The sequence below is a fragment of the Staurois parvus genome, unplaced genomic scaffold (assembly GCF_062004578.1).
Source record: "Staurois parvus isolate SC_StPar_1 unplaced genomic scaffold, SC_StPar_1.0 ptg000463l, whole genome shotgun sequence".
Classification (NCBI taxonomy): Eukaryota; Metazoa; Chordata; class Amphibia; order Anura; family Ranidae; genus Staurois; species Staurois parvus.
Window position 1 is genome coordinate 1,872,791 of NW_028318259.1, and position 26,563 is coordinate 1,899,353.

The window sequence follows — 26,563 nt, forward strand, 5'->3', positions numbered from 1 at the left end:
AGGGTTCACCACAAGGTGCAAACAATTCATAAGCCTGAAGAATAGAAAAGCCAGATTAGACTTTGCCAAAAAACATCTAAAAAAGCCGGACCAGTTCTGGAAAAGCATTCTTTGGATGGATGAAACTAAGATGAATCTGTACCAGAATGACGTGAAGAAAAAAGTGTGGAGAAGGCTTGGAACAGCTTATGATCCAAAGCACACAATATCGTGTGTAAAACATGGTGGAGGCAGTGTGATGGCATGGGCATGCATGGCTTCCAGTGGCACTGGGTCATTGGTGTTTATTGATGATGTGACAGAAGACAGAAGCAACCAGATGAATTCTTCATTGTTTACAGATATACTGTCAGCCCAGATTCAGTCGAATACAGCAAAGTTGATTGGATGGCGCTTCACAGTACAGATGGACAATGATCCAAAACACACTGCAAAAGCAACCCAGGAGCTTTTGAAGGAAAAGAAGTAGAATAATCTGCAATGGCCAAGTCAATCACCTGATCTCAACCCAATTGAGCATGCTGAAGGCAAAACTAAAGGCAGAAAGACCGACAGCTGCAGTTAGAGCCTGGCAAAGCATCAGAAAAGAGGAAACCCAGTCTTTGGTCATGTCCATGGGTTTCAGACTTCAGGAAAAGCATCAGAAAGGAGGAAACCCAGTCTTTGGTAATGTCCATGGGTTCCAGACTTCAGGCAGTCATTGCCAGTAAAGAATTCTCAACAAAATATTTAAAATAAACTATTTATGATTATATTCACTTGTCTAATTACTTTAGTTTCCTTGAAAAAGGAAGGATGGCTACTCTTAAGAGCTGTAATTCCTAAACCCTTCCTCCAATGTGGATGAACATACCCTCAAATTACACCTGAGAGTGCGCACTTTCAGCCCATATCCATTTTATAAGTATAGCTTGACTATGTTTTGGTAAATACCTGAAAAAATTTCCAAATATATATGGACCTAACTGTATATCTATCTATGTTCAAATATACCTTTGCTGCTCTTCTTCTTGCTCTCAGTTGGTCTGAAGTGCACAGTTGGCAATGGACACACCAGCTGCATTGGCTCTGCCTCCATCAAACATGAATTCTTCTTATCCCAGCCAGCTCCTTCCAGATACAGACCGCGAATCCACACCCCATCCTAAAAAATGTACACTATCATTATCCATCACTACTAGCAACCGCGTGTCACCCTATAGGAGGCAAAATGAAGGAGGGAAAATATGTTCACCAGCACATCCAGTAGCTCGCAAAGAGCAACTTTAATGCTCATATGTAGAAAAAGCTTTTTCTACATGTGAGCATTAATATTGCCCTCTGCAAGCTACTGGATGTGCTGGTGAACATATTTTTGGTGCCTGACTCTCACGGTGGCACCCTTCACCATACTTCCACCAAGCACCCTCCTTCTAAAGGTCCTCAAGCCATTTGGAGTGCACTTGGATATACATACTGACCCTGCAGGAGGAAGACAGACCCATAGCCCCCTTCTACCTGTATCACCCTGCAGGAGGAGGACAGACCCATAGCCCCCTTCTGTCTGTATCACCCTGCAGGAGGAGGACAGACCCATAGCCCCCTTCTGTCTGTATCACCCTGCAGGAGAAGGACAGACCCATAGCCCCTTCTGTCTGTATCACCCTGCAGGAGGAGGACAGACCCATAGCCCCCTTCTGTCTGTATCACCCTGCAGGAGGAGGACAGACTCATAGCCCCCTTCTGTCTGTATCACCCTGCAGGAGGAGGACAGACTCATAGCCCCCTTCTGTCTGTATCGCCCTGCAGGAGGAGGACAGACTCGTAGCCCCCTTCTGTCTGTATCACCCTTCAGGAGGAGTACAGACTCATAGTTCCCATCTGTCTGTATCACCCTGCAGGAGGAGGAGGACAGACTCATAGCCCCTTTCTGTCTGTATCACCCTGCAGGAGGAGGATAGACTCATAGCTCCCTTCTGTCTGTATCACCCTGCAGGAGGAGTACAGACTCATAGTTCCCATCTGTCTGTATCACCCTGCAGGAGGAGGAGGACAGACTCATAGCCCCTTTCTGTCTGTATCACCCTGCAGGAGGAGGACAGACTCATAGCTCCCTTCAGCTTGTATCACCCTTCAGGAGGAGGACAGACCCATAGTCCTCTTCTGTATCACCCTGCAGGAGGAGGACAGACTCATAGCCCCCTTCTGTCTGTATCACCCTGCAGGAGGAGGACAGACTCATAGCCCCCTTCTGTCTGTATCACCCTGCAGGAGGAGGACAGACTCATAACCCTCTTCTGTCTGTATCACCCTGCAGGAGGAGGACAGACTCATAACCCCCTTCTGTCTGTATCACCATGCAGGAGGAGGACAGACTCATAACCCCCTTCTGTCTGTATCACCCTGCAGGAGGAGGACAGACTCGTAGCCCCCTTCTGTCTGTACCACCCCGCAGGAGGAGGACAGACTCCTAGCCCCCTTCTGTCTGTATCACCCTGCAGGAGGACGACAGACTCGTAGCCCCCTTCTGTCTGGAGATTACAATTCTCACCTTTGGAGGATACACCAGGTTATTGTCATCTACAGTGGAGACAATGAATTCCCAGGATAAAGAGTCAACGGAGACCTTAAAAAGACAAAACATTATTCATCATCACTGAATATTCCTTCTACAGATTTGTAGCTGCAGTATAGTTCTGTAATATTTGATACCACTATCATAACGCTAACATGTTTCTATATTTTCATGGCTTTCATTGCCCCTTTGCTACCCATAGTAGTGTACATTGCCCCATCTTCTCACATTATTTTGTCGGGCTGCGCTCTGGAGTACAGCAGTCAGGAAACCAGTTGGGAAGGTGAATGCAGAAAGCCAGAACAGAACTGGAGGGTGCGCAGTCTCTGCCCAGCGAGCAAACATCTCTACACGCGATGCCAGGTCCCGGGTCCAGGCTGCCAGAGGTTTCAAGGAAGGGTAAGCCTTTAGATGAAAAAAAGGGATAATAGTTTGGTTATTCCTCGTCACTTACATCCTAATATCTTGTTAGTTGTTTTCATGTTCACGTCAGTTGTCTAATGGTCATATTCTACAATCTTTTGGCCATGAAAGCTTGCTCATTCATTTAATCACCTGCTGCTGTAATTTATTATCCCTTCATATCTTGCACCATATCACCTCTTTTCATTCTGTCTTCCATCATCCCTCCTCATTCCATCCTCCATCACCTGTCTTCATCCTGTCCTTCATTATCCCTCCTTATCCCTTCCTTTATCACATCTTTATACCCCACCCTCCATAACCCACCCTCATCCCTTCCTTTATCACCTCTCTTAATCCCATCCTATACCACCTACCTACATCCTGTCCTACATCATCCCTCCACACCCCATCCTCCATCACCTCACCTTAATTGTCAGGGTCCTGTCCATGGCAGAAGTTCTGGAAGATCTGGCATTTCTGCCAGTACCCTGCATGGCCACAGAAGCACACATCAGCCTCTGTTTGGTGCTAGACGGTCTTTATAAGGAGGCTAATCACTTCCTCAAGTTGCTGGATGATCTCTAGCTCCCCGTGCCCTGTTCCTGTTTCCTGTGATTTCCTGATACCGACTCGGCTTGCTCCTGCACCTGTCTACTCTGCCTTATCCCTGATCTGACCTCGGCCTGGCTTAAGGATACTCTCTCTCTCGCTCCTCTGTGTATGACCTCGGCTATCCCATCTGACTACGTCTGCTCTCATTCCTACCTGGTACCTGACCTTGGCTTGAACCGACTACCCAGTAAATATCTAAATCCCGGAAGGGCTTGCATACCACGCACAGGCGCCTCCTGTTTGCAGACCTATCGCCGTGCACCAGCTGTGATTCTGAGTGGACCACCAACCAGCACTCCTACAGGCGACTTGTGCAACTTGGGCCTGACTCCCGCTGTCCCACTCTCAGGGGAGTGAAGAACTTAGCCGCAAGGGAAGCCCTCTCTCCATTGGCCTCCATCAACAGGTACGTGATATTATCCTACCCTTTATCTTTTTTCTTCATCCTATCACCTCATTTCATTCTGCCATCCATGACTCCTTATCCCATCCTCTATCACCTCTCTAATCCTGTATTCCATCATCGCTCCTCATCCAGTTATTGATTACCTTTCTTTATCCTACCCTCTATTATCCCTCTGCATCCTGTCATTTGTTACCTCTCTTGATCCTGGCTTCCATCTTCCTTCTTCATTCCACTCTCTGTTATCTTTCTTCACCCTGCCTTCCGTCATCCTTCCCCACCTTGTCCTCAATCCCCCTTCATAATCATGCTCTCTATCATCTCTCCTTGTCCCATCGTCTATTACCTTTCTTTACCATGACATCTATTCTCTCTCCCATCTTTTTTCTCCATCACTTCTCTTCATTCTGCCTTCCATCATCCCTCCTCACCCCATTTACTTTTACTTCTCTTCATTTTGCCCTTCCTCTTCATTCTTCCTCTCCTATCCTCTATCAGATTTCTTCATTTATTCATCATTCCCTCCATCATCTTTCGTCATCCTGTCTGCTATGACCTCTCCTCATCCTCCCCTCCTTCATCCTTTGTCTATAGTAAACACACGCACCTTTTCCCAGAGTGGTGGAACGCGGGCATCATGTATGCAGGTGAAGATCTCCTCCAGCTCTGTGGACATGACCACCAAACCTTGTATTCCATATTCCAGGTCCTGCAGAGATGACCTGCAATACAGAATATAATGCAATCAGTAATTGTTTTAGACACAGAGGGGTTGATTTACTAAAACTGAAGAATACAAAAGCTGGTGCACCTCTGCATAGAAACCAATCAGCTTCCGTTTTTTTTGTCAAAGCTTAATTGAGCAAGCTGAAGTTAGAAGCTGATTGGCTCCCATGCACAGCTGTACCAGAGTCTGTACTCTCCTGTTTTAGTAAATCAACCCCAGAGTGTGAGTATGGGCGTATAGGACGGCAGATAACTGTTTGAAAAGTTCTATATATTTAATATTCACATTTATAATAACAATAGGATTTTTCTACTCACTGCAGGTGAGTCTTGAACCTTTGGGTTATAATGCCACCTACAGAAGCATTGGACACTGGCAAACAAAAAACAAACAAACTGTAGACCAGCCCAGGGTATATGTCCTCCTACTACCAGAATGCCTCAGTTTAGTAGTAGCAGAGTACCGAGAAGACACAATGGTGGGGCCTATGTCACTCAATGGCTCCAGGAAAAGGATTTTAGGGTGAGTGCAAAAATTCTATTTTCTGCCTTGTCTATTGAGGGACACGGGAAGTCCATACCTTTCAGGATGTCTAAAAACAGTCCAGCTGAGGGGTGGGCAACACAGCAACAATCGCTAACAAGCCCAAAGCAACTACAGAAAACTGGAGATGGTATACATCTCAATTACCCGCTTGAAGGACCTTATGCCCTAAGCTAGCATTAGATGGGCCAGATATGTCCACCTGGCAAGACTTAGAAAGTGTGTGAATAGAAGACCAGGTAGAAAATGTACAAAAAACCCAAGAAGAGCACAAAGAACTAGAAGAGTGAGCCCGTAAGAAGAAAGGGGGAACCCTATCCTTGAGGCCACAAGCTGGAATGATGGTCTGGTGAGCCTTCTAGAGATGGTGGAACGAGAAGCCATGCCACCCTTCCAGGAGCCATCCAGAATGACAAAAAGGGACTCAGTCTGTCTGTAAAAAGCAGTGAGTGAGAGGTAGACTTGTACAGACTGAACCATATCCAGAGGGAATGCAGGGAAATTATCTTCTGATTAACCAGACCTGGACATTGGGACAGGAGAACAACATCCTGGTTTAAGTGAAAGGCAGAAAGGTCCTTGGATTTCAACACCACCGTGTCCCTATGCAAGACACAAAAGAGTTCTTCGCAGAGGTAATAACAACCAGATAAGAAAGCTTGTGGGTTGAAGAAGAGAGAGGAATGTCTGTAATGGTTTCAAGCGGCCGCTTCTGAAGCACAGAGAGAACCAGGTTCAAATCTCATGGAGTCACAGGTTAATGGATGGGGGGGAACCACATGGGAGTCCCCCTGCATAAAGGTTCTAATCAATAAGTAAGAGGCCAAAGGTCTATGACACAGAATGCAAAGAGCAGAAACCTGATCTTTGATGGCACTGAAAGCCAGATGCTGAACCAGACCCAACTGCAGGAAGGACAGGATATGTATTTAGAACCTGGGCCAGAGAGAAGAAATAAATTGCTGGAAAAATCACAGGTTAATCTTTACAACAGCAGAGCTGAAGAAAAGACTTACATCCTCCTAGGACACTGGATAGAAATTGGAGCATGTGAGTAGTAGGATGGGTTATACCTTGGGATGGCCTACACATTTTTGCTAGTGTCCAATTCTCTTGTAGGCAGCAGTATAACCTGAAGGTTAAACATTTCCTGTGTCCTTCAATGGACAAGAAAGAAATATAATTCATACCATTCCCTTTTACATTGTGAATTCTCGTTCCTTGGATCCACACTGACCTGATGGTGCTGAGCAGAGCATTATATCTCTGGATTTCTTGCAGTAGAACAACGTTGAGTGGATTGGGGTCATCGCTTAAAACTTTCACTGTTCCCTCATAATCGATTTCCTGAGGAATCTTCTGACGAACATCACTCAGTAACTCTAAGACCTAAGAAAGGAAGACATGGTTAAAGCGTGCCAGTTAACCACGTTAAACATTTAAAGGTGAAAGACCTGTCTGCTAACATACACTGCAAGGTGTCAGCTACTTGTATTAGCCAGAAAACCCTTTTCTTGTGCCTTTCTGAAACTGGTTTCAATTTTCTTTTATGGCCTTGACCTCAGGGCCAAGCCTCATCTACGGGCCGCACAGTGGCTAAATGGTTCGCACTTCTGCCTGGCAGTACCAGGGTCATTGGTTCGAATCCCAACCACGACACCATCTGCCTGGAGTTTGCATGTTCTCCCTTGCCTGCGTGGGTTTTCTCCGGGTACTCTGGTTTCCTCCCACACTCCAAAGACATGCTAGTAGGTGAATTGGATCCTGTCTAAATTGGCCCTAGTATGTGTATGTATGAATGTAAGTTAGGGACCTTAGATTGTACACCCCTTGAGGGGTTAGGGACCTTAGATTGTACACCCCTTGAGGGTTAGGGACCTTAGATTGTACGCCCCTTGAGGGTTAGGGACCTTAGATTGTACGCCCCTTGAGGGTTAGGGACCTTAGATTGTACGCCCCTTGAGGGGTTAGGGACCTTAGATTGTACACCCCTTGAGGGTTAGGGACCTTAGATTGTACGCCCCTTGAGGGTTAGGGACTGATGTGAATGTACAATATATATATAAAGCGCTGTGTAAATTGATGGCGCTATATAAGTACCTGAAATAAATAAATGACTAAATATCATACAGATAGTCATAGAGAAGAAAATCTGACCTTGTCCTCTCTGCTTTGCCCTCCAGGAACGTTCTGTGTGACCTGAGGCTGCAGAGACAGCAGAGTGTCAAACAACGTTCGTGCCTCGGTGATCTGGCTGGCGATATCAGCATTGGGGTGCTGTCCGAATGCTTCTGGGTGATCCACGGCAGGAAGTAGGGAGATAAATTCCTTGTATGATGCCAGCAGGCCATCCCGAGGGATGTAATATGAATCCAGAGAGGAGAGCCTTTGGAGAAGACATATAAACATGCAGTGCAATGCCTTTACACTTTACAGTGTTACCCCAAAAAGAAAACTATCGTCATCTGCAGAATAAACCATACACAGACAGAATATATTGATTTTAACCCAAGCTGACCCGTATATTAGCACTGAGACAGAACAAGTAGTAAAGCCCAGTCACTATAATGAATTACCAATCAGGGAGCACAGCATACCTATGCAACAAGGACAATGGCTCTTCCCATGTATGCACATACACAGGGGCGGACTGATCATTTGGAAACTTGGGCACTGCCCGAGGGCCCAGGGTCAGTAGGGGGCCCCATGAGATGCCCCAGGTACCTTTTTCATAGGCTTTTTTGAGTTTGGGCAAGGACACAGGGGCTCCATGATCCCCTTTTGCCCAGGGGCTCCATGAGTTGTCAGTCTACCCCTGCACATACAGTATGTTCAAACTATACAGATAAACAAGGAATGAAGAACATGAACACATATCAATAAGGTTATCCACATGTAAGGCAATCCTTCAAGAGGGATTTAAGGTAGCTGCCGAGGCTGACTTGATTTTAAAGGTGCAGGTCCAGGGCTGCCATCCTGATCCTAACTCTGATGCAGGGTCCAGGACAGCCATCGTGATCCTAGCTCCAATGCAGGTCCACAGCGGCCATCGTGATCCTAGCTCCAATGCAGGTCCAGGGCTGCCACCCTTACCTAGCTCCAATGCAGGTCCAGGGCTGCCATCCTGTTTCTAGCTCCAGTGCAGGTCCAGGGCTGCCATCCTGATCCTATCTCCAGTGCAGGTCCAGGGCTGTCATCCTGATCCTAGCTCCAGTGCAGGTCCAGAGCTGCTATCCTGATCCTAGCTCCAATGCAGGTCCAGGGCTGCCATCCTGATCCTAGCTCCGGTGCAGGTCCAGGGCTGCCATCCTGATCCTAGCTCTAATGCAGGTCCAGGTTTGCCATCTAGATCCTAGCTCTGGTGCAGGTCAAGGTCTGCCATCCTCACCCTAGCTCCAATGCAGGTCCAAGGCTGCCATCCTGATCCTAGCTTTGGTTCAGGTTCAGGTCTGCCATACTTTTCCTTACTCCGATGCAGGTCCAGGGCTGCCATACTGTACCTTGCTCTGGTGCAGGTCTAGGGTTGTCATTCTGATTCTAGCTCAGGTGCAGATCCAGGGTTTTTGTCTTGATCCTAGCTCTGTAGCAGGTCCAAGTCTTCCATCCTGATCCTAGCTTCCGAGCAGCTTCAGGTCTGCCACCCGGATCCTATCTCTGGTGCAGGTCCAAGTCTGCTATCTTGGTCCTAGCTCCAGGGCAAGTCAAGGATTGCTGTCCTGATCCTAGCTCTGGTGCAGATTCAGATCTGCAATGCTTGTCCTAGCTTCCATCCTGATCCTGGCTCCAGAACAAGTCCAGGGCAGCCATCCTTATCCTAGGTCTGGTGCAGGTCCAGGTCTTCCATCCTGATCCTGGCTCTGATGCAGGTCCAGGTCTGCCATACTGTTCCTTGCTCCGGTGCAGGTCCAGATCTGCCATACTGTTCCTAGCTCTGGTGCAGGTCCAGGGCTGCTATCCTGATCCTAGCTCCAGGGCAGATCAAGGGCTGCCATCCTGATCCTAGCTTCAGGCCAGGTCAAGGGCTGCCATCCTTATCCTAGGTACAGTGCAGGTTCAGATCTGCATTCCTGATCCTGGCCCTAGGTCTGCCACCCTGACCCTATCACCAGTTTATGTCCAGGGTTACCTTCCTTATCCTAGCAGCCATCCTGATCCTAGCTCTGGTGCAGGTCAAGGTCTGTCATTCTAATTCTAGCTCCAGGGTAAGTCCAATGGCTGCCACCCTGATCCTAGAACCACAACATAGTACGTCATCAACCCAGAACATGCATGCCAGGTGGAAATTAAAATATTTCAGACTTTGATGGATGCATGCTCAATGGTAGGAAGTGAAGCTAGGCTTAGGTTGAAAGCCCTGAAGGCAGCACATTAACCAGATGTCTTCTTCCTGGTCTTTAGCCTTCCCTACTTTTCCAGCCATTTGGCACTTACACCTATCATCTGAAAGATGCGCAGGTGTCAGTGTACAATTTGAAAAAAACTGACAACAGCCAGGGGAAGAGATTTTACTGCAGATGGAACACACAGACTTTCTTCTACCATAAATACCAACCTGCTACAAATTTTTTGAAAAACAACTTTAGCTCAGTTTTAGTGTTTCAGGTAATAACTAGCAACACAAACCTGTCCCGTTCTTAATTCTTACACAGTGCTGTCGAAATGACAGCTCTGAGTTTTCCCGAGCGATCGGCAAGCAATCAGTCTGGTTCCTGATCATGTGATCACAAAGACAGTTATGACATGGTGATCACATGGGTTTGTTTACAACTCTGGTCATGGAGGTGTGAAAAGTAAAGACACCCCTGACCCTCTTTGGTTCAATAGTAGTCACAAAGTATATCAGCAGGGGAGACATAGACACAAATTTACACTTAAAATAACGGAGAGAGAGCATTATGAATAAAATAAGACCTTACTTGTAGAACTGAGTGGTAAGAGCTTGCTCACAGAAATAGTCATTAATATAAGTTCCGAGCAGTCGACGATCCCAATCATCCGTCACATGGCCACCATAGTTGACTCCAGAGATCAGATACTTGAGAGCTTCCCAGGGCGTCTCTTCGTACTCATCCAAGTACAAGCTGAGAAGATTCTCTGAGACCTGCAGAAGGAAGCATAAACTCCGATCTGTTGGCATACATCATTCACTGGAGGTAACCCAATCCTACATCACCAAGCACTAGAAAGGGGTGGTCTGACGGAGTCAAGGTACCCCAACATTGTATATACAGTTGCAAGAAAAAGTATGTGAACCCCTTGGGATTACGTGGAGTTTTGCATGAATTTGGCATAAAATGTGCTCTGAACGTCATCTAAGTCACAAAAATAGAAGAACACAGTCTGCTGAACATAATACTACACAAACATCAGATGTTGCCATGGTTTAATTGCACATAACATGTAAACATTCACAGTGCAGGGAGGAAAAAGTATGTGAACCTTTGGACTTAATAACTGGTTGACCCTCCTTTTGGCAGCAATAACCTCAACCAAACGTTTCCTGTAGTTGCAGATCAGACCTGCACAACGATCTGGAGTCATTTTGGACCACTCCTCTTCACAAAACTGTTTCAGTGTAGCAATATTCTTGGGATGTCTGGTGTGAATCGCTCTCTTAAGGTCATGCCACAGCATTTCAATCGGGTTGAAGTCAGGACTCTGACTGGGCCACTCCAGAAGGCGTATTCTGTGCTGTTGCAGCCATTGTTTTGTTGAATTACTTGTATGCTTTGGGTCATTGTCCTGTTGCATCACCCATCCTCTGCGGAGCTTCAGTTGGCGGACAGATGGTCGTACGTTTCCTGCAAAATGTCTTGATAAACTCTGGAATTCATTTTCCCATCAATGACAACAATCCGTCCAGGCCCTGAGGCAGCAAAGCAGCCCCAAACCATGATGCTCCCTCCGCCATGTTTCACAGTGGGGATGAGGTTTTGATGTTGGTGTGCTGTGCCTTTTTTTCTCCACACATAGTGTTGTGTGTTCTTCCCAAACAACTCAATCTTGGTTTCATCTGTCCACAGTATATTTTGCCAGTAGTGCTGTGGAACATCCAGGTGCTCTTTTGCAAACTTCAAACGTGCTGCAATATTCTTTTTGGACAGCAATGGCTTCCTCCGTGGTGTCCTCCCATGTACTCCATTCTTGTTTAATGTTTTCCTTATTGTAGATGTGTCAACAAAAATGTTAGCATGTGCCAGAGATTTCTGTAGGTCTTTAGCTGACACTCTGGGATTCTTCTTTACCTCATGCAGCATTCTGCGCTGTGCTCTTGCAGTCATTTTTACAGGACGACCACGCCTAGGGAGAGTAGCAACAGTGCTAAACTTTCTCCATTTGTAGACAGTCTGTCTTACCGTGGACACATGAACATCAAGGCTTTTGGAGATACTTTTGTAACCCTTTCCAGCTTCATGCAAGTCAACAATTCTTGATCGTAGGTCTTCTGAGAGCTCTTTTCTGCGAGGCATGGTTCACATCAGACAGTGCTTCTTGAAACCAGTAAACCCAAAACAGGTGTGTGTTTTTTAAGGGCAGGACAGCTGTCAGCAACACATCCAATATCATCACACTGATTGGAGTCAAGGTTGGCTCACTCCTGGCTCCAATTAGCTCTGGGAGAAGTCATTAAACTAGGGCCTCACATACTTTTTCCTCCCTGCACTGTGAATGTTTACATGTTATGTGCAATTAAACCATGGCAACATCTAATGTTTGTGTAGTATTATGTTCAGCAGACTGTGTTCTTTTATTGTTGTGACTTAGATGACGTTCAGAGCACATTTTATGCCCAATTCATGCAAAACTCCACGTAATCCCAAGGGGTCACATACTTTTTCTTGCAACTGTATTGTATTGCATGTATCAAGGGCTCATGATGAAGTCTGATTGGGTGAAAAGCATTGGGTAAAGTTAGAGCCAGTGACATCACACATTGCGATAATGGAACTTGGAGGAGGTGATTTAGCTGTTCCTTATCCTTTTATACTGCTTTAGGGCTCATGTACACTGCAGCTGCTAAACTGACGATCAAGAGCAGTTGTGCGTTTTTTTTCAGCAGCCCCTGAACTCTCCCTAATGTTTTCCTCTGTGTCCGTGTACACATCGTCCTTTACAGGCAGTTCAGTTTACAGTCGTTTTTTTTTAACACCCCAAACTTGCGTTCAGGAGATTTTACTGGCGTTTCAAACACCAAACGTTTGTAACCGCGGTTAACCGCGTTTGCGTTTAGAAGTGTTTTTTTTAACTGTTCCATATCCAGATGCTGTCCAGAGCCTTTTTTCTTCAACAGAAATGCATGCAAAGCATTTTCCATGTATTTAAATGGACCCGGTACACCAGCGCAGTCAGTTTCAGGTTTGGCGTGAAGGAAACAAATGTTAGAACGTGCCGCATTATGCTCATAATGGGATCCATAGTGAATACAACTAGAAAAGACAGGTCATCTCAACACATACTGCTCTCTCTGCTTCTGCTCTCTCTATATCTCCCAAAACGTCAAAAATAGTTAATTATTTACTATTTTTCAGTGCATTCTGGGCATTTGGGAGGTTCTCCTGAGGTTATCTTTTAAAAACGCTTCTGAATGCAAAATACCCATAAACGTGTCTAAATAATGCAAACGCGGTTAAACTGACATTTTTTAACCTACGTTTTCCAGCAGTTTCCATCGTTCAGAAGAGTTTTCCAAACGCCCCGTGTACATGAGCCCTAACACTTTATATCAACATTTTGAAAGCTATTTCTCCTTTTCCAGTTTCTTCTCACTTCTCTCCTGCATGTTCTTTTCCGATACACTTACTACTGAATAATCAATGACTGAGCTGTGAATGAACTGGAATGATACTAACTCCTACTTAAAGTGTATCTTCATTCATCCACTTTTTATTTCTGGGGACATTGAGTGGAGCACGGCCCACAGGATTAAAGTGGTTGTAAACCTCTGACGTTAAATATGAACGAAGCATATCCCTCTACAGTGTGCACTTGTCTCAATTCAGAGCATTAAGTGTCATTTCTGTCTGCTGCCTCCTTCCATCAGCATCAGTCAGTTCTGACAAGTTTTCCTGACATCAAGAGGGAAAAAGGTGACAAAGGAGGGAGCTCCAGCACCTAGCCCAGCAATGGGCAAACTACGGCCCGCGGGGATTTCTGGGGACATTGAGTGGAGCACGGCCCACAGGATTAAAGTGGTTGTAAACCTCTGACGTTAAATATGAACGAAGCATATCCCTCTACAGTGTGCACTTGTCTCAATTCAGAGCATTAAGTGTCATTTCTGTCTGCTGCCTCCTTCCATCAGCATCAGTCAGTTCTGACAAGTTTTCCTGACATCAAGAGGGAAAAAGGTGACAAAGGAGGGAGCTCCAGCACCTAGCCCAGCAATGGGCAAACTACGGCCCGCGGGCCGTAGTTTGCCCATTGCTGGGCTAGGTGCTGGAGCTCCCTCCTTTGTCACCTTTTTCCCTCTTGATGTCAGGAAAACTTGTCAGAACTGACTGATGCTGATGGAAGGAGGCAGCAGACAGAAATGACACTTAATGCTCTGAATTGAGACAAGTGCACACTGTAGAGGGATATGCTTCGTTCATATTTAACGTCAGAGGTTTACAACCACTTTAATCCTGTGGGCCGTGCTCCACTCAATGTCCCCAGAAATCCCCGCGGGCCGTAGTTTGCCCATTGCTGGGCTAGGTGCTGGAGCTCCCTCCTTTGTCACCTTTTTCCCTCTTGATGTCAGGAAAACTTGTCAGAACTGACTGATGCTGATGGAAGGAGGCAGCAGACAGAAATGACACTTAATGCTCTGAATTGAGACAAGTGCACACTGTAGAGGGATATGCTTCGTTCATATTTAACGTCAGAGGTTTACAACCACTTTAATCCTGTGGGCCGTGCTCCACTCAATGTCCCCAGAAATCCCCGCGGGCCGTAGTTTGCCCATTGCTGGGCTAGGTGCTGGAGCTCCCTCCTTTGTCACCTTTTTCCCTCTTGATGTCAGGAAAACTTGTCAGAACTGACTGATGCTGATGGAAGGAGGCAGCAGACAGAAATGACACTTAATGCTCTGAATTGAGACAAGTGCACACTGTAGAGGGATATGCTTCGTTCATATTTAACGTCAGAGGTTTACAACCACTTTAATCCTGTGGGCCGTGCTCCACTCAATGTCCCCAGAAATCCCCGCGGGCCGTAGTTTGCCCATTGCTGGGCTAGGTGCTGGAGCTCCCTCCTTTGTCACCTTTTTCCCTCTTGATGTCAGGAAAACTTGTCAGAACTGACTGATGCTGATGGAAGGAGGCAGCAGACAGAAATGACACTTAATGCTCTGAATTGAGACAAGTGCACACTGTAGAGGGATATGCTTCGTTCATATTTAACGTCAGAGGTTTACAACCACTTTAATCCTGTGGGCCGTGCTCCACTCAATGTCCCCAGAAATCCCCGCGGGCCGTAGTTTGCCCATTGCTGGGCTAGGTGCTGGAGCTCCCTCCTTTGTCACCTTTTTCCCTCTTGATGTCAGGAAAACTTGTCAGAACTGACTGATGCTGATGGAAGGAGGCAGCAGACAGAAATGACACTTAATGCTCTGAATTGAGACAAGTGCACACTGTAGAGGGATATGCTTCGTTCATATTTAACGTCAGAGGTTTACAACCACTTTAATCCTGTGGGCCGTGCTCCACTCAATGTCCCCAGAAATCCCCGCGGGCCGTAGTTTGCCCATTGCTGGGCTAGGTGCTGGAGCTCCCTCCTTTGTCACCTTTTTCCCTCTTGATGTCAGGAAAACTTGTCAGAACTGACTGATGCTGATGGAAGGAGGCAGCAGACAGAAATGACACTTAATGCTCTGAATTGAGACAAGTGCACACTGTAGAGGGATATGCTTCGTTCATATTTAACGTCAGAGGTTTACAACCACTTTAATCCTGTGGGCCGTGCTCCACTCAATGTCCCCAGAAATCCCCGCGGGCCGTAGTTTGCCCATTGCTGGGCTAGGTGCTGGAGCTCCCTCCTTTGTCACCTTTTTCCCTCTTGATGTCAGGAAAACTTGTCAGAACTGACTGATGCTGATGGAAGGAGGCAGCAGACAGAAATGACACTTAATGCTCTGAATTGAGACAAGTGCACACTGTAGAGGGATATGCTTCGTTCATATTTAACGTCAGAGGTTTACAACCACTTTAATCCTGTGGGCCGTGCTCCACTCAATGTCCCCAGAAATCCCCGCGGGCCGTAGTTTGCCCATTGCTGGGCTAGGTGCTGGAGCTCCCTCCTTTGTCACCTTTTTCCCTCTTGATGTCAGGAAAACTTGTCAGAACTGACTGATGCTGATGGAAGGAGGCAGCAGACAGAAATGACACTTAATGCTCTGAATTGAGACAAGTGCACACTGTAGAGGGATATGCTTCGTTCATATTTAACGTCAGAGGTTTACAACCACTTTAATCCTGTGGGCCGTGCTCCACTCAATGTCCCCAGAAATCCCCGCGGGCCGTAGTTTGCCCATTGCTGGGCTAGGTGCTGGAGCTCCCTCCTTTGTCACCTTTTTCCCTCTTGATGTCAGGAAAACTTGTCAGAACTGACTGATGCTGATGGAAGGAGGCAGCAGACAGAAATGACGGAGCAAAGGTAAGTGAATTGACACAGGGGGGACTTGGGGACTTAAAATGGGGGATGAATTAATATGGGGAATGAATTACTATATGGGGGATGAATTACTATAGGGGGGATGAATTACTATAGGGGGGATGAATTACTATGGGGGATGAATTACTATATGGGGGATGAATTACTATATGGGGGATGAATTACTATATGGGGGATGAATTACTATAGGGGGGATGAATTACTATATAGGGGATGAATTACTATGGGGGATGAATTACTATATGGGGGATGAATTACTATATGGGGGATGAATTACTATGGGGGATGAATTACTATATGGGGGATGAATTACTATGGGGGATGAATTACTATATGGGGGATGAATTACTATATGGGGGATGAATTACTATGGGGGATGAATTACTATATGGGGGATGAATTACTATGGGGGATGAATTACTATATGGGGATGAATTACTATATGGGGGATGAATTACTATATGGGGGATGAATTACTATATGGGGGATGAATTACTATAGGGGGGATGAATTACTATATAGGGGATGAATTACTATATGGGGGATGAATTACTATGGGGGATGAATTACTATATGGGGGATGAATTACTATGGGGGATGAATTACTATATGGGGGATGAATTACTATATGGGGGATGAATTACTATGGGGGATGAATTACTATATGGGGGATGAATTACTATGGGGGATGAATTACTATGGGGGATGAATTACTATATGGGGGATGAATTACTATATGGGGGATGAATTACTATGGGGGATGAATTACTATATGGGGGATGAATTACTATAGGGGGGATGAATTACTATGGGGGATGAATTACTATATGGGGGATGAATTACTATAGGGGGGATGAATTACTATGCTTACTATGGGGGAATATTACTATACTTACTATGGATGACACATACACATCATTCATCTACTCTTGGTCCGGCTACCGGGTCCAATATATGAACCCATTGCGGCCCTCAAGTCAAAAAGTTTGCCCACCCCTGACCTAGCCTGTGATTGACAGCCTCAGCTCTGTTCCTCTGTGCAGCGTGAAGGGGGGGAGGATGGATTTACTTCCCTTCAGTCAGCTCTCCTCACTGAGCTCTGCAGAGTGAAACTTCAGTTCCCTACTCCCCAAAAGCTCAGACAAGCTGTATAAATTCTGTACTTTGAATTAATATAGAGAAGAGAAGGCTGCAATTAAACAGGTACAACTTATGTAGGAGGATTTGTTTTATCTCTGTGTATCACCTGGGGCCACTTACTTCACTGGGTATACACTCACCGGCCATTTTATCAGGTACACCTGTTGAATGGCTTGGTAACACAAATTGCTAATCAGCCAATCAAATGGCAGCAACCCAATGCATTTAGGCATCTAGACGTGGTGAAGACAACTTGCTGAAGTTCAAACCGAGTATTAGAATGGGGGAGAAAGGAGATTTAAGTGACTTTGAACGTGACATGGTTGTTGGTGCCAGATGGGCTGGTCTGAGTATTTCAAAAACTTCTGATCTACTGGGATTTTCACGCACAACCATCTCTAGGGTTTAGAGAGAATGGTCCAAAAAAGAGAAATTATCCAAGAAAATATCCAGTGAGCGGCAGTTGTGTGGAGGAAAATGCCTTGTTGATGTCAGAGGAGAATGGGCAGACTGGTTCGAGATGATAGAAAGGCAACAGTAACTCATGTCAATATGGACCAAAATCTCGGGAATGTTTCCAACACCTTGTTGAATCCATGCCACGAAGAATGAAGGCAGTTCTGAAGGCAAAAGGAGGTCCAACCTGGTACTAGGAAAGCGTACCTAATAAAGTGGCTGGTGAGTGTATGTAAGGGTTTACAACCACCTTAAGTAAGAAATGCATATTGAACGCTCTTTGATCATGAGGTCAGTTCATCTGGTGAGTTGCCATATCTGGTGGAAGTCACCTTTCTTTGTACTATATACAGGTGAAGGTTGTAAATGCTGCACCAGTTACATCTTTTAACCACTTGCCTACCAGGCACTTATACCCCCTTATTTACCAGGCCAATTTTCAGCTTTCAGCGCTGCCGCACTTTGATTGACAATTGCGCGGTCATGCAACATTGTACCCATATGAAATTGTGATCATTTTTTTCTCACAAATAGAGCTTTCTTTTGGTGGTATTTAATCGCCGATGGGCGCTTTACTTTTTGTGCTATAAATAAAAAAGTTGCAAAAAAATTGAAAAAAAAAAAAAAAGTTTCTTTGTTTCTATTATAAAATTTTTCAAACAGGTAATTTTTCTCCTTCACTGATGTGCGTTGATGAGGCAGCACTGATGGGCACTGATAGGCGGCACTGATGGGCACTGATAGGCAGCACTAAAGGGCACTGATAGGCAGTACTAATGAGGTGGCACGGATAGGCGACACTGATAGACAGCACTAATGAGGTGTCACGGATAGGCGGCACTAATATGCAGCACTGATAGGCGGCACTGATAGGTGACACTGATGATGGGTACTGATAGACGGCACTGACTGGCATCACTGCTGGGCACTGACTGGCGGCACTGACTGGCACAACCGCTGGGCACTGACTGGTGGCACTGACTGGCAGCACTGCTAGGCTGCACTGGTGGGTGGCACTGGTGGGCAGCACTGGTGGGTGGGCACAGGTGGGTGGCACTGGTGGGCACAAGTGAGTGGCACTGGTGGGCACAGGTGGGTGGGCACAGGTAGGTGGCACTTCTGGGCACAGGTGTGTGACACTGCAGAGTGGCACAGGTGGATGCACTGCTGGGCACAGGTGGATGCACTGCTGGGCACAGGTGGATGCACTGCTGGACACAGGTGGGTGATCTGCTGGGCACAGGTGGGCGGAGCTAGTGGGCGCACTGCTGGGCACAGGTGGGCGGAACTTGCGGGTGTCACTGCTGGGCACCGATCATCAGGGCACTGATCATCAGTGCCCTGATGATCGGTGCCGATCCCCGCTCTGACAACTGCCGGTTCTCGGCAGTACTTTCCTCACGATCTGACAGCGTGAGGAAAGTGCAGCCGAGAACCGGCACTTGCATTTCCCTCTGATCAGCGTGTCATTGGACACCGCTGATCAGGTGGTAAAAGGCCGCTGTGATTGGCCTTTTACCACATCACGTGATCAGCTGTGTCCGTAGGACACAGCGATCACGGAGATCGCCGGGTGCGCGCCCCCTGGGGCGTGCAGGAGAGTGCGTTCTGGGGGGACGTCCTATGACGTCCACCCAGAACTGGCCGGCCGCAGTGCAGCCGTCATTCGGCTATCTGCGGTCGGCTACTAGTTATTGCACATTTTCCAATGGTACAGAGTCAAAACACGACGTCATTGATATGACAGAGTGTTGTATACTTGGCAGTTGACCCTCTCTATTAAAGAGTTACAAATGGAAAGAAAAACAATCCTCTAAGACCTCGAACCCTTGTAAAATAGTGGGTAATGAAAAATATGGAGGTCGATGGACCCTTCCACCAGCTAGGCAAGAGCCAGGTAGGGCTGGGAACCATGAAAGATATGAGGTAGGAGACACTAAAGTGTTAATAAATCACCCAATGAGTTATGCTGGTAGAGAACTCTCATGGTCACATATCCTGCCACAAGGTAGACGTACATCAACCAGTTACTGGAGCTAGAGGCATAGGCATTGGGTCCCTCAAAGTTGTGTTAAAACCTAACCAAATGTAAAACAATAAAAACTATAACACAGAACTGGTGAAAATCTGTAATTGGTAGAGTACACAGTAGTGTAAATCGTCAACCCTTTGTTTGGGGGGGATAGTATTGGGGTTGATTTGGGCTTGGCCAAAGTATTAGCAAAGCTGGCCTTAGCCTACCATTCTGTGTAATGAAAGGTGGACATATAGTGCATAATGTACTTCCAATGGGATTGAGCCTGCTATCAATCCTCCATCTTCTCTTCTGGTTTTTGTAGACCTGTGAAGTTCTGGGCCTATAGAGAATTAACTTCAGGTCTGGACTGGTTCATAGTTCAAGTACGAGCTGCTACATGGAGGACTACAAAGATCCAAAATATAAATTAATATTGGAAGGTCTCACCTCAAAATCGGAGTCGTTAAAGCCGTACACGATGTTCCAGCCTAGCTGGAGGAACTTCCTTCTCTCCAGGAGAATGCTGTGGAAGAAGCAGAGGGAGAAGAGCAAACGACGGTAGCTGGAGGTCTTGGTGCAGCGGGAGAACTGAGGCTCTGTGATCAGCTGGTAGAGGCGCTTCATGTTGGCGCGGAGGCCCTGAACAACACAAAAAACATCATCAACATAGTAGAAAGAAAAAGTCCAACTGAAAAAAAAAACAATTCTACTACCAATAGAGGTGGAATTTGTATTCTTATTAGTCTCACAGTAGGCTAAAGCAGCCTTTCTCAACCAGGGTGCCCAGGTACCCAGGGGTGCCTTGAGGTTTCTTCAGGGGTGCCTTGAGGCTTCTTCAGGGGTGCCTTGAGGCTTCTTCAGGGGTGCCTTGAGGCTTCTTCAGGGGTGCCTTGAGGTTTCTACAGGGGTGCCTTGGCAAAATGTCTACAAATTGCCCCAAATTTGTATATAAACCTGCAGGTGGATCAAGCCTGTCTTTTAGTTACACAAAGCCACAGATTTTCATTGTACACCATTACGACCTTCGGCGTCTTGACAACCAATGACATCATCAGTTGATAAGGAGGATGTCAGCTGCCAGCATCCTAGTTTGACCCTCCCCCGCCCCTCTCCATCAGTGCTCTCCATTAGCTCAGTGATGGATAAAAACTGAAGGAGAGGAGAAACATTGGAATACTAGTCAGTACCAGTGTGCAAAAATGTATTTTGGAAAAATAAATCACCTCTAATGTTGGGTGTCCTACGTGTGTGGATGTTGCTGGGTTATATAGAACTATTAGAATAGTTTCTCACATTTTAGAATGGGGCGCCTCAAGACTGTCCATCATTTTAAAGGGTGCCTTGACTACAAAAAAGGTTGAGAAACACTGGGCTAAAGCTAAAACTTTTATTTAGTTTTGGGTGGAGCACAGTATAGGTTAGAACTTCTGTCAGGTCTTTATTGCTGAGAGTCACCCTCTGTGTTTGTCCTAGTTACCATTTCATCAGGACAAAAACAATGATGGGATGTTTAAAATGTTGGGTAACAGCTGTTGCCAGAAAAAGAACAAATGGGGACACTTGTTATTTATTTATTTTTATTTCAGGTACTTATATAGCGCCGTCAATTTACGCAGCACTTTACATATATATAGTACATTCACATCAGTCCCTAACCCTCAAGGGGCGTACAATCTAAGGTCCCTAACCCTCAAGGGGTGTACAATCTAAGGTCCCTAACCCTCAAGGGGCGTACAATCTAAGGTCCCTAACCCTCAAGGGGTGTACAATCTAAGGTCCCTAACCCTCAAGGGGCGTACAATCTAAGGTCCCTAGCCCTCAAGGGGCGTACAATCTAAGGTCCCTAACCCTCAAGGGGCGTACAATCTAAGGTCCCTAACCCTCAAGGGGCGTACAATCTAAGGTCCCTAACCCTCAAGGGGCGTACAATCTAAGGTCCCTAAACCTCAAGGGGGGTACAATCTAAGGTCCCTAACCCTCAAGGGGCGTACAATCTAAGGTCCCTAACCCTCAAGGGGCGTACAATCTAAGGTCCCTAACCCTCAAGGGGCGTACAATCTAAGGTCCCTAACCCTCAAGGGGCGTACAATCTAAGGTCCCTAACTCACACTCATACATACACATACTAGGGACAATTTAGACAGGAGCCAATTCACCTACCAGCATGTCTTTGGAGTGTGGGAGGAAACGCGCACAGGTAGAACATGCAAACTCCAGGCAGGTGGTGCTGTGGTTGGGAATTGAACCAATGACCCTAGTACTACCAGACAAAAGTGCTAACCATTTAGTCACTGTGCTGCCATAACTGCCAAAGAGGGATTTCCCTTTATTTTAGGCAGATTTCCTCTCACTTCCTGCTGTGTCTCTGGGTCAGGAAATGGAGGCAATTCTCTGTAGCAGGGACACTGACAGCAAAATAAACATCACATCAGTTATAATGATTCCCTCTTGGCTAGGGATTCACTTTAAAGAAACCCATAGAGAAGAAGAAATACAGGGTCTGGCATTGCTGGCCTCCTGAAAATGAAGTTTCTTGGCTGTTCCTGGCATCAGTATTTTTAATAATTGCTGACCAGGACCCAGAATAGATCATGAAAGTGAGATTGGAATCAGATCACATACTCTAATCCCCTGTCTACTCTATTAAAAACAAAACAAAAAACAAAACGTGGCATTAAATACACCTTTATGTGTAAGTTCACCTTTCTAGAACAAAATGAAGAGGTGAACTAATACTTAGCAAATAATAAAGGTATGCGAGCGCACTATATCGGGGGGGGGAACAGCAGCTGTGCACATAAGGTAACCAAGAAAACCTCAATCAAACAATAAACGGGGTGCAGCGCTAAAAACATTAATGATATGAATAACAGTCCATAAGCGAATATAAAACAACATTAAAAGGCATAAATCTTTGATAGTTCAAAGGGTGACTTTTCAGTGCTCATAAAGTGCCAATAAATTCTTGATGAATCGGTGCTTGTGCAATAATTATAGAAGAATTGCGCACTCACCAGATGCGCAATAACAATGCACATATAAGTATGAATCCAGATATACAAAAAAATAAAAATAAAGAAAAAATATCTAGATCAAGGTTTGATCTAGTTCAGTGCCAGGGTAAGTGTTTGGGTCAAGGTCAGGGTCAAAGGTCAGGATTTTTAAAAAAAATTTGTATCAGTGTCAGTGTGTTTTAGGTAAAAAAAAAAAAAAAAAAAGTGCACTATTGTTTCTGGGCCGTACTACGGGTACAAACAACAAATAACATACACATATATGGTATCGCTGCGATCGTCAAGAGCTGGAGAATTTATTTTGGGTTGTTCTTTGATGGAAGGTTATGGTAGTAACAAGAAACACACAGCGAAATTAAAAAGAATTTTTTTTTTCACTATTTTGGGCCATTTTCCTTTGATAATAAAAAAAAAACCCAGGAGATATCCATTACCATTACCACCAAATGAAAGCCCAATTTGTCCTGAAAAAAAACACGGTATAATTTACCCGAATGTACAAAATAGTTGTGATGATATGGACGGTTTTACTAACACAGGTCAACATTGTAAAATTGTGCTTAGGCATTTAGATTTGTTTTACCCTTAGGCATGAAGGGGTTAATAGACCAAAAGGAAAGTCCAGAGATATATCTGAAAAAAGTGCTGAGGAAGTTGATGGACTTTAAAAAAGGCTGTTTGATTCTCGCAGGGGATTTTAATTTTTGTATGGACCCACAAAAAGATGCTACCTCCCATGTACAGAGAGAAGGAAGTAGGGCTCTGAAACTCTTGAAGAAAGAACTACATATAAGTCAATTAGTAGATGCCTGGAGAATTACACACATGCAAGATAGAGATTATACCTTTTTTTCAAACATGCATAAGAGGTATTCAAGATTAGACCACATATTAATAGAACATCAATTAATTGACCACCTAGTTCAAATTGAAATAGAGACAACCTCTTTATCGGATCACGCCCCAGTTAGAATGAAATTGGAATGGGGGAAGGGGAAAACAGGAGGGCTGGGGTGGAAACTGAATGAGACACTATTAGTAGAAAACGAAATAGCCCAGAAAATAGGGGAAGAGATTGAACGGTATTTCCAGGAAAACGAGACAGGTGATGTGTCCATAGCTACAGTGTGGGAATCTCATAAGGCATACATAAGAGGAATATTGATAGCGATTGGGGCAAGAAAGAAAAAAGAAAGAAGTGAGAAAATGAGCAGACTCTTAGAAGAAATAAGTATGCTAGAACAACAACATAAGAATAGAATAATAAAGGAAATAGAGTTGAAGTTAAAAAAAAAGAAAGAAGAATTGGAAGGTGTAATAGAAGAGGAGAGGAGAAAAGCATATAATAGGGTTTTGAGTGAGAGATATAGATGGGGAGAAAGACCGGGAAAATACTTTATGAGGGCCCTAAGGAAAAAGAAAAATAGAAATTATATAGAAAAAATAAAAGATGTTAAGGGGAACCTGAAACACTCAAATAGAGAAATCACCAAAGTTTTTATGGAATATTATAGAGATCTGTATAATATAAATCCCCTGCGGGAATCTGAAAACATAGAAAGTGAGAAGAATCAAAAGAGAAAGAAATATCTAGAGAAGGCTGGGTTACTAAAATTAAGCGAAGCCCAAATGAACTCCCTGGATGCAGATATCTCACAAGAGGAAATAAAATTAGCTCTGAAGGGTACAGTGTCTGGGAAAAGTCCAGGACCGGATGGTTATACTGTGAGATATTATAAAAAATATAGTGAAATCTTAGTACCAAAACTTAGAAAATATATGAATGCATTAGGTGGAGAGATGGAAATAAGAAAAGAATCGCTACAAGCTCAAATGGTGCTTATCCAAAAAGAGGGAAAAGATGCTACACAGTGTTCGAACTATAGACCTATTTCATTATTAAACACTGACACTAAGCTATATGCAAAGGTCTTGGCAAATAGATTGAAAGAGCTAATGCCGGAATGGATACATCAGGACCAGGTGGGCTTCGTTCCCGGGAGGGAGGGTAGAGATAATGGGTTACGATCATTGATGCTGATCCAAAAAAGTAAAAAGGGAAAAGAACCGGTGATTCTACTCTCTATAGACGCTGAAAAAGCGTTTGATAGAGTGAACTGGAGATTCATGATGGATACGTTGGAAGTCATGGGAATCGGGCCCACAATGAGAGAGTGGATAGGAAAGTTGTATAGATACCCCTCTGCAGTTGTTGTGGTGAACGGTGAGAGGTCAGAACCCATTGAGATGTCAAACGGTACAAGACAGGGATGTCCACTGTCCCCATTGTTGTATGTTGTATTACTAGAACCACTTCTGTCAACACTACGGCTAAATAGAGATATAAAGGGAATTCAGATAGGAGACACGGAACATAAAGTCGCCGCTTTTGCTGACGACTTGCTGTTCTATGTGAGAAACCCCAGGATGACACTGCCAAACCTAATGAAGCTATTGAAGGAATATGGAGAATTGTCAAATTTGAAGATTAATCCAACAAAAACGGAGATTCTAAATATAAATATTTCAAAAAATGAAAAAGAAAAAATACAAAAGGAATTTCCCTTTAAATGGAAAGATAGAGATATAAAATACTTAGGAGTAAATCTCACAGCTTCATATAAACACCTTTACAAATTAAACTATATTTCACTGATTAATGAGATTAGAGAGGAGCTAAAAATATTGCAAGAGGGAACTCCGACATTGATAGGTCGTATTAACCTAGTAAAAATGATAATAGTACCAAAAATCATGTATAGATATCAAATGATACCAATTAAACTCCCAGAGACCTTTTTTAAGTTAATTAAGAAACTGATAACAAAATACATATGGAGGAATAAAAAACCAAGATTGTCATATGAGTTGTTGAGTAGGAGGAAAGAAAGAGGTGGTTTAGGGCTTCCAGACTTTAAAAGATACTACAAAGCTGTAATATTGGCAAGAACTATAGATTGGACACAGAACTATAAAAAAAGTTGGGTGAGGATAGAGAATGAACTTAGTGGAACAGATTTGGGCAAGGCGATATGGATACCAACACAGTATAGGGGCTTAAATGATAATGTAAATACATACACATTGAATGTTTTAAAAATTTGGGATAATTTACACAAAAGTTTGAAATGGTCTTTTAATTCAACACTGATTTCACTAAAAAACACGGAGTTTTTCCCCCCTGGTAGAGAAGAAATAGGAGGTAGGTGGTTTAAAAAGGAAGAGGTTCAATTAAGAGATATTTTGGTGGGGGATAAAATAGGATCATTTGTGGAATTGAAAAAAAAAGAGGGTGAGATTTTCACTAAATTAGATAAGTGGCGGTATTTTCAATTGAGGAGTTTTGTTGGAAGTTTGCCAAAACCTTTAAGGACAAGAGACAACTGGAACTTGTTTGAAAAGGTTTTGGGTACACAAGGTGATGGGAAACACGGGATTGCTAAGGTATATAAAATACTCACAGAACTAGATATAAATACAAAGCCAACATATATAATAAAATGGGAAACTGACATGGGAAGTGTGATAGATGAGGAGAAGCAGAGGAGAATATATAGATTAACCCACGAAAACATTTCTATGAGAGAGGTAGAGATGAACTATAAGTGTTTGACAAGATGGCACATTACACCAACTGTTGAAAATAAGATGTGTAAAGAGAGTTCACCGTGGTGTTGGAGGGGATGTGGTGAAATAGGTACAACATATCACATATGGTGGGGCTGCCCAAAAATTCAGGTATTCTGGAAAACAATAACCCAATTGATAAGAAAAATAACAGAAATAGATATTGGATTAGACCCAGAAGTGTGTATTTTGCATAACATGGACATATCAGTCAATAAATATAAAAAATCAGGGATATGGTGCTACATTAACGCTGCAAAAGCTCTGATACCCAGGTTTTGGAAGCAAATAGAAGCTCCGAGGGTAGAAGACTGGATAGAAGGGGTTGAGCAGATTAAAAAGATGGAAAGGTTGTGCCATGTCCAGGAAGATAGGATGGAGATTTATAATAGGAAATGGGAGAATTGGGAAAAAG

The 26,563-nt window shown here is 44.5% G+C and overlaps 1 protein-coding gene across 1 annotated transcript in view; it reads right to left on the reverse strand.

Moving 5' to 3' along the window:
- Nucleotides 1-26,563, reverse strand: part of DNAH2 (dynein axonemal heavy chain 2) — a 426,940-nt gene that overhangs the window by 5,229 nt on the left and 395,148 nt on the right. Inside the window, exons 80-87 of the mRNA XM_089688974.1 lie at nucleotides 19,955-20,146; nucleotides 10,161-10,345; nucleotides 7,402-7,630; nucleotides 6,482-6,633; nucleotides 4,582-4,696; nucleotides 2,783-2,959; nucleotides 2,531-2,605; nucleotides 994-1,144 (exon numbers count right to left, since the gene is read on the reverse strand). Of these exons, the coding sequence (XP_089545100.1) occupies nucleotides 994-1,144; nucleotides 2,531-2,605; nucleotides 2,783-2,959; nucleotides 4,582-4,696; nucleotides 6,482-6,633; nucleotides 7,402-7,630; nucleotides 10,161-10,345; nucleotides 19,955-20,146 (1,276 nt within the window). The remainder of the gene's footprint in view (nucleotides 1-993; nucleotides 1,145-2,530; nucleotides 2,606-2,782; nucleotides 2,960-4,581; nucleotides 4,697-6,481; nucleotides 6,634-7,401; nucleotides 7,631-10,160; nucleotides 10,346-19,954; nucleotides 20,147-26,563) is intronic.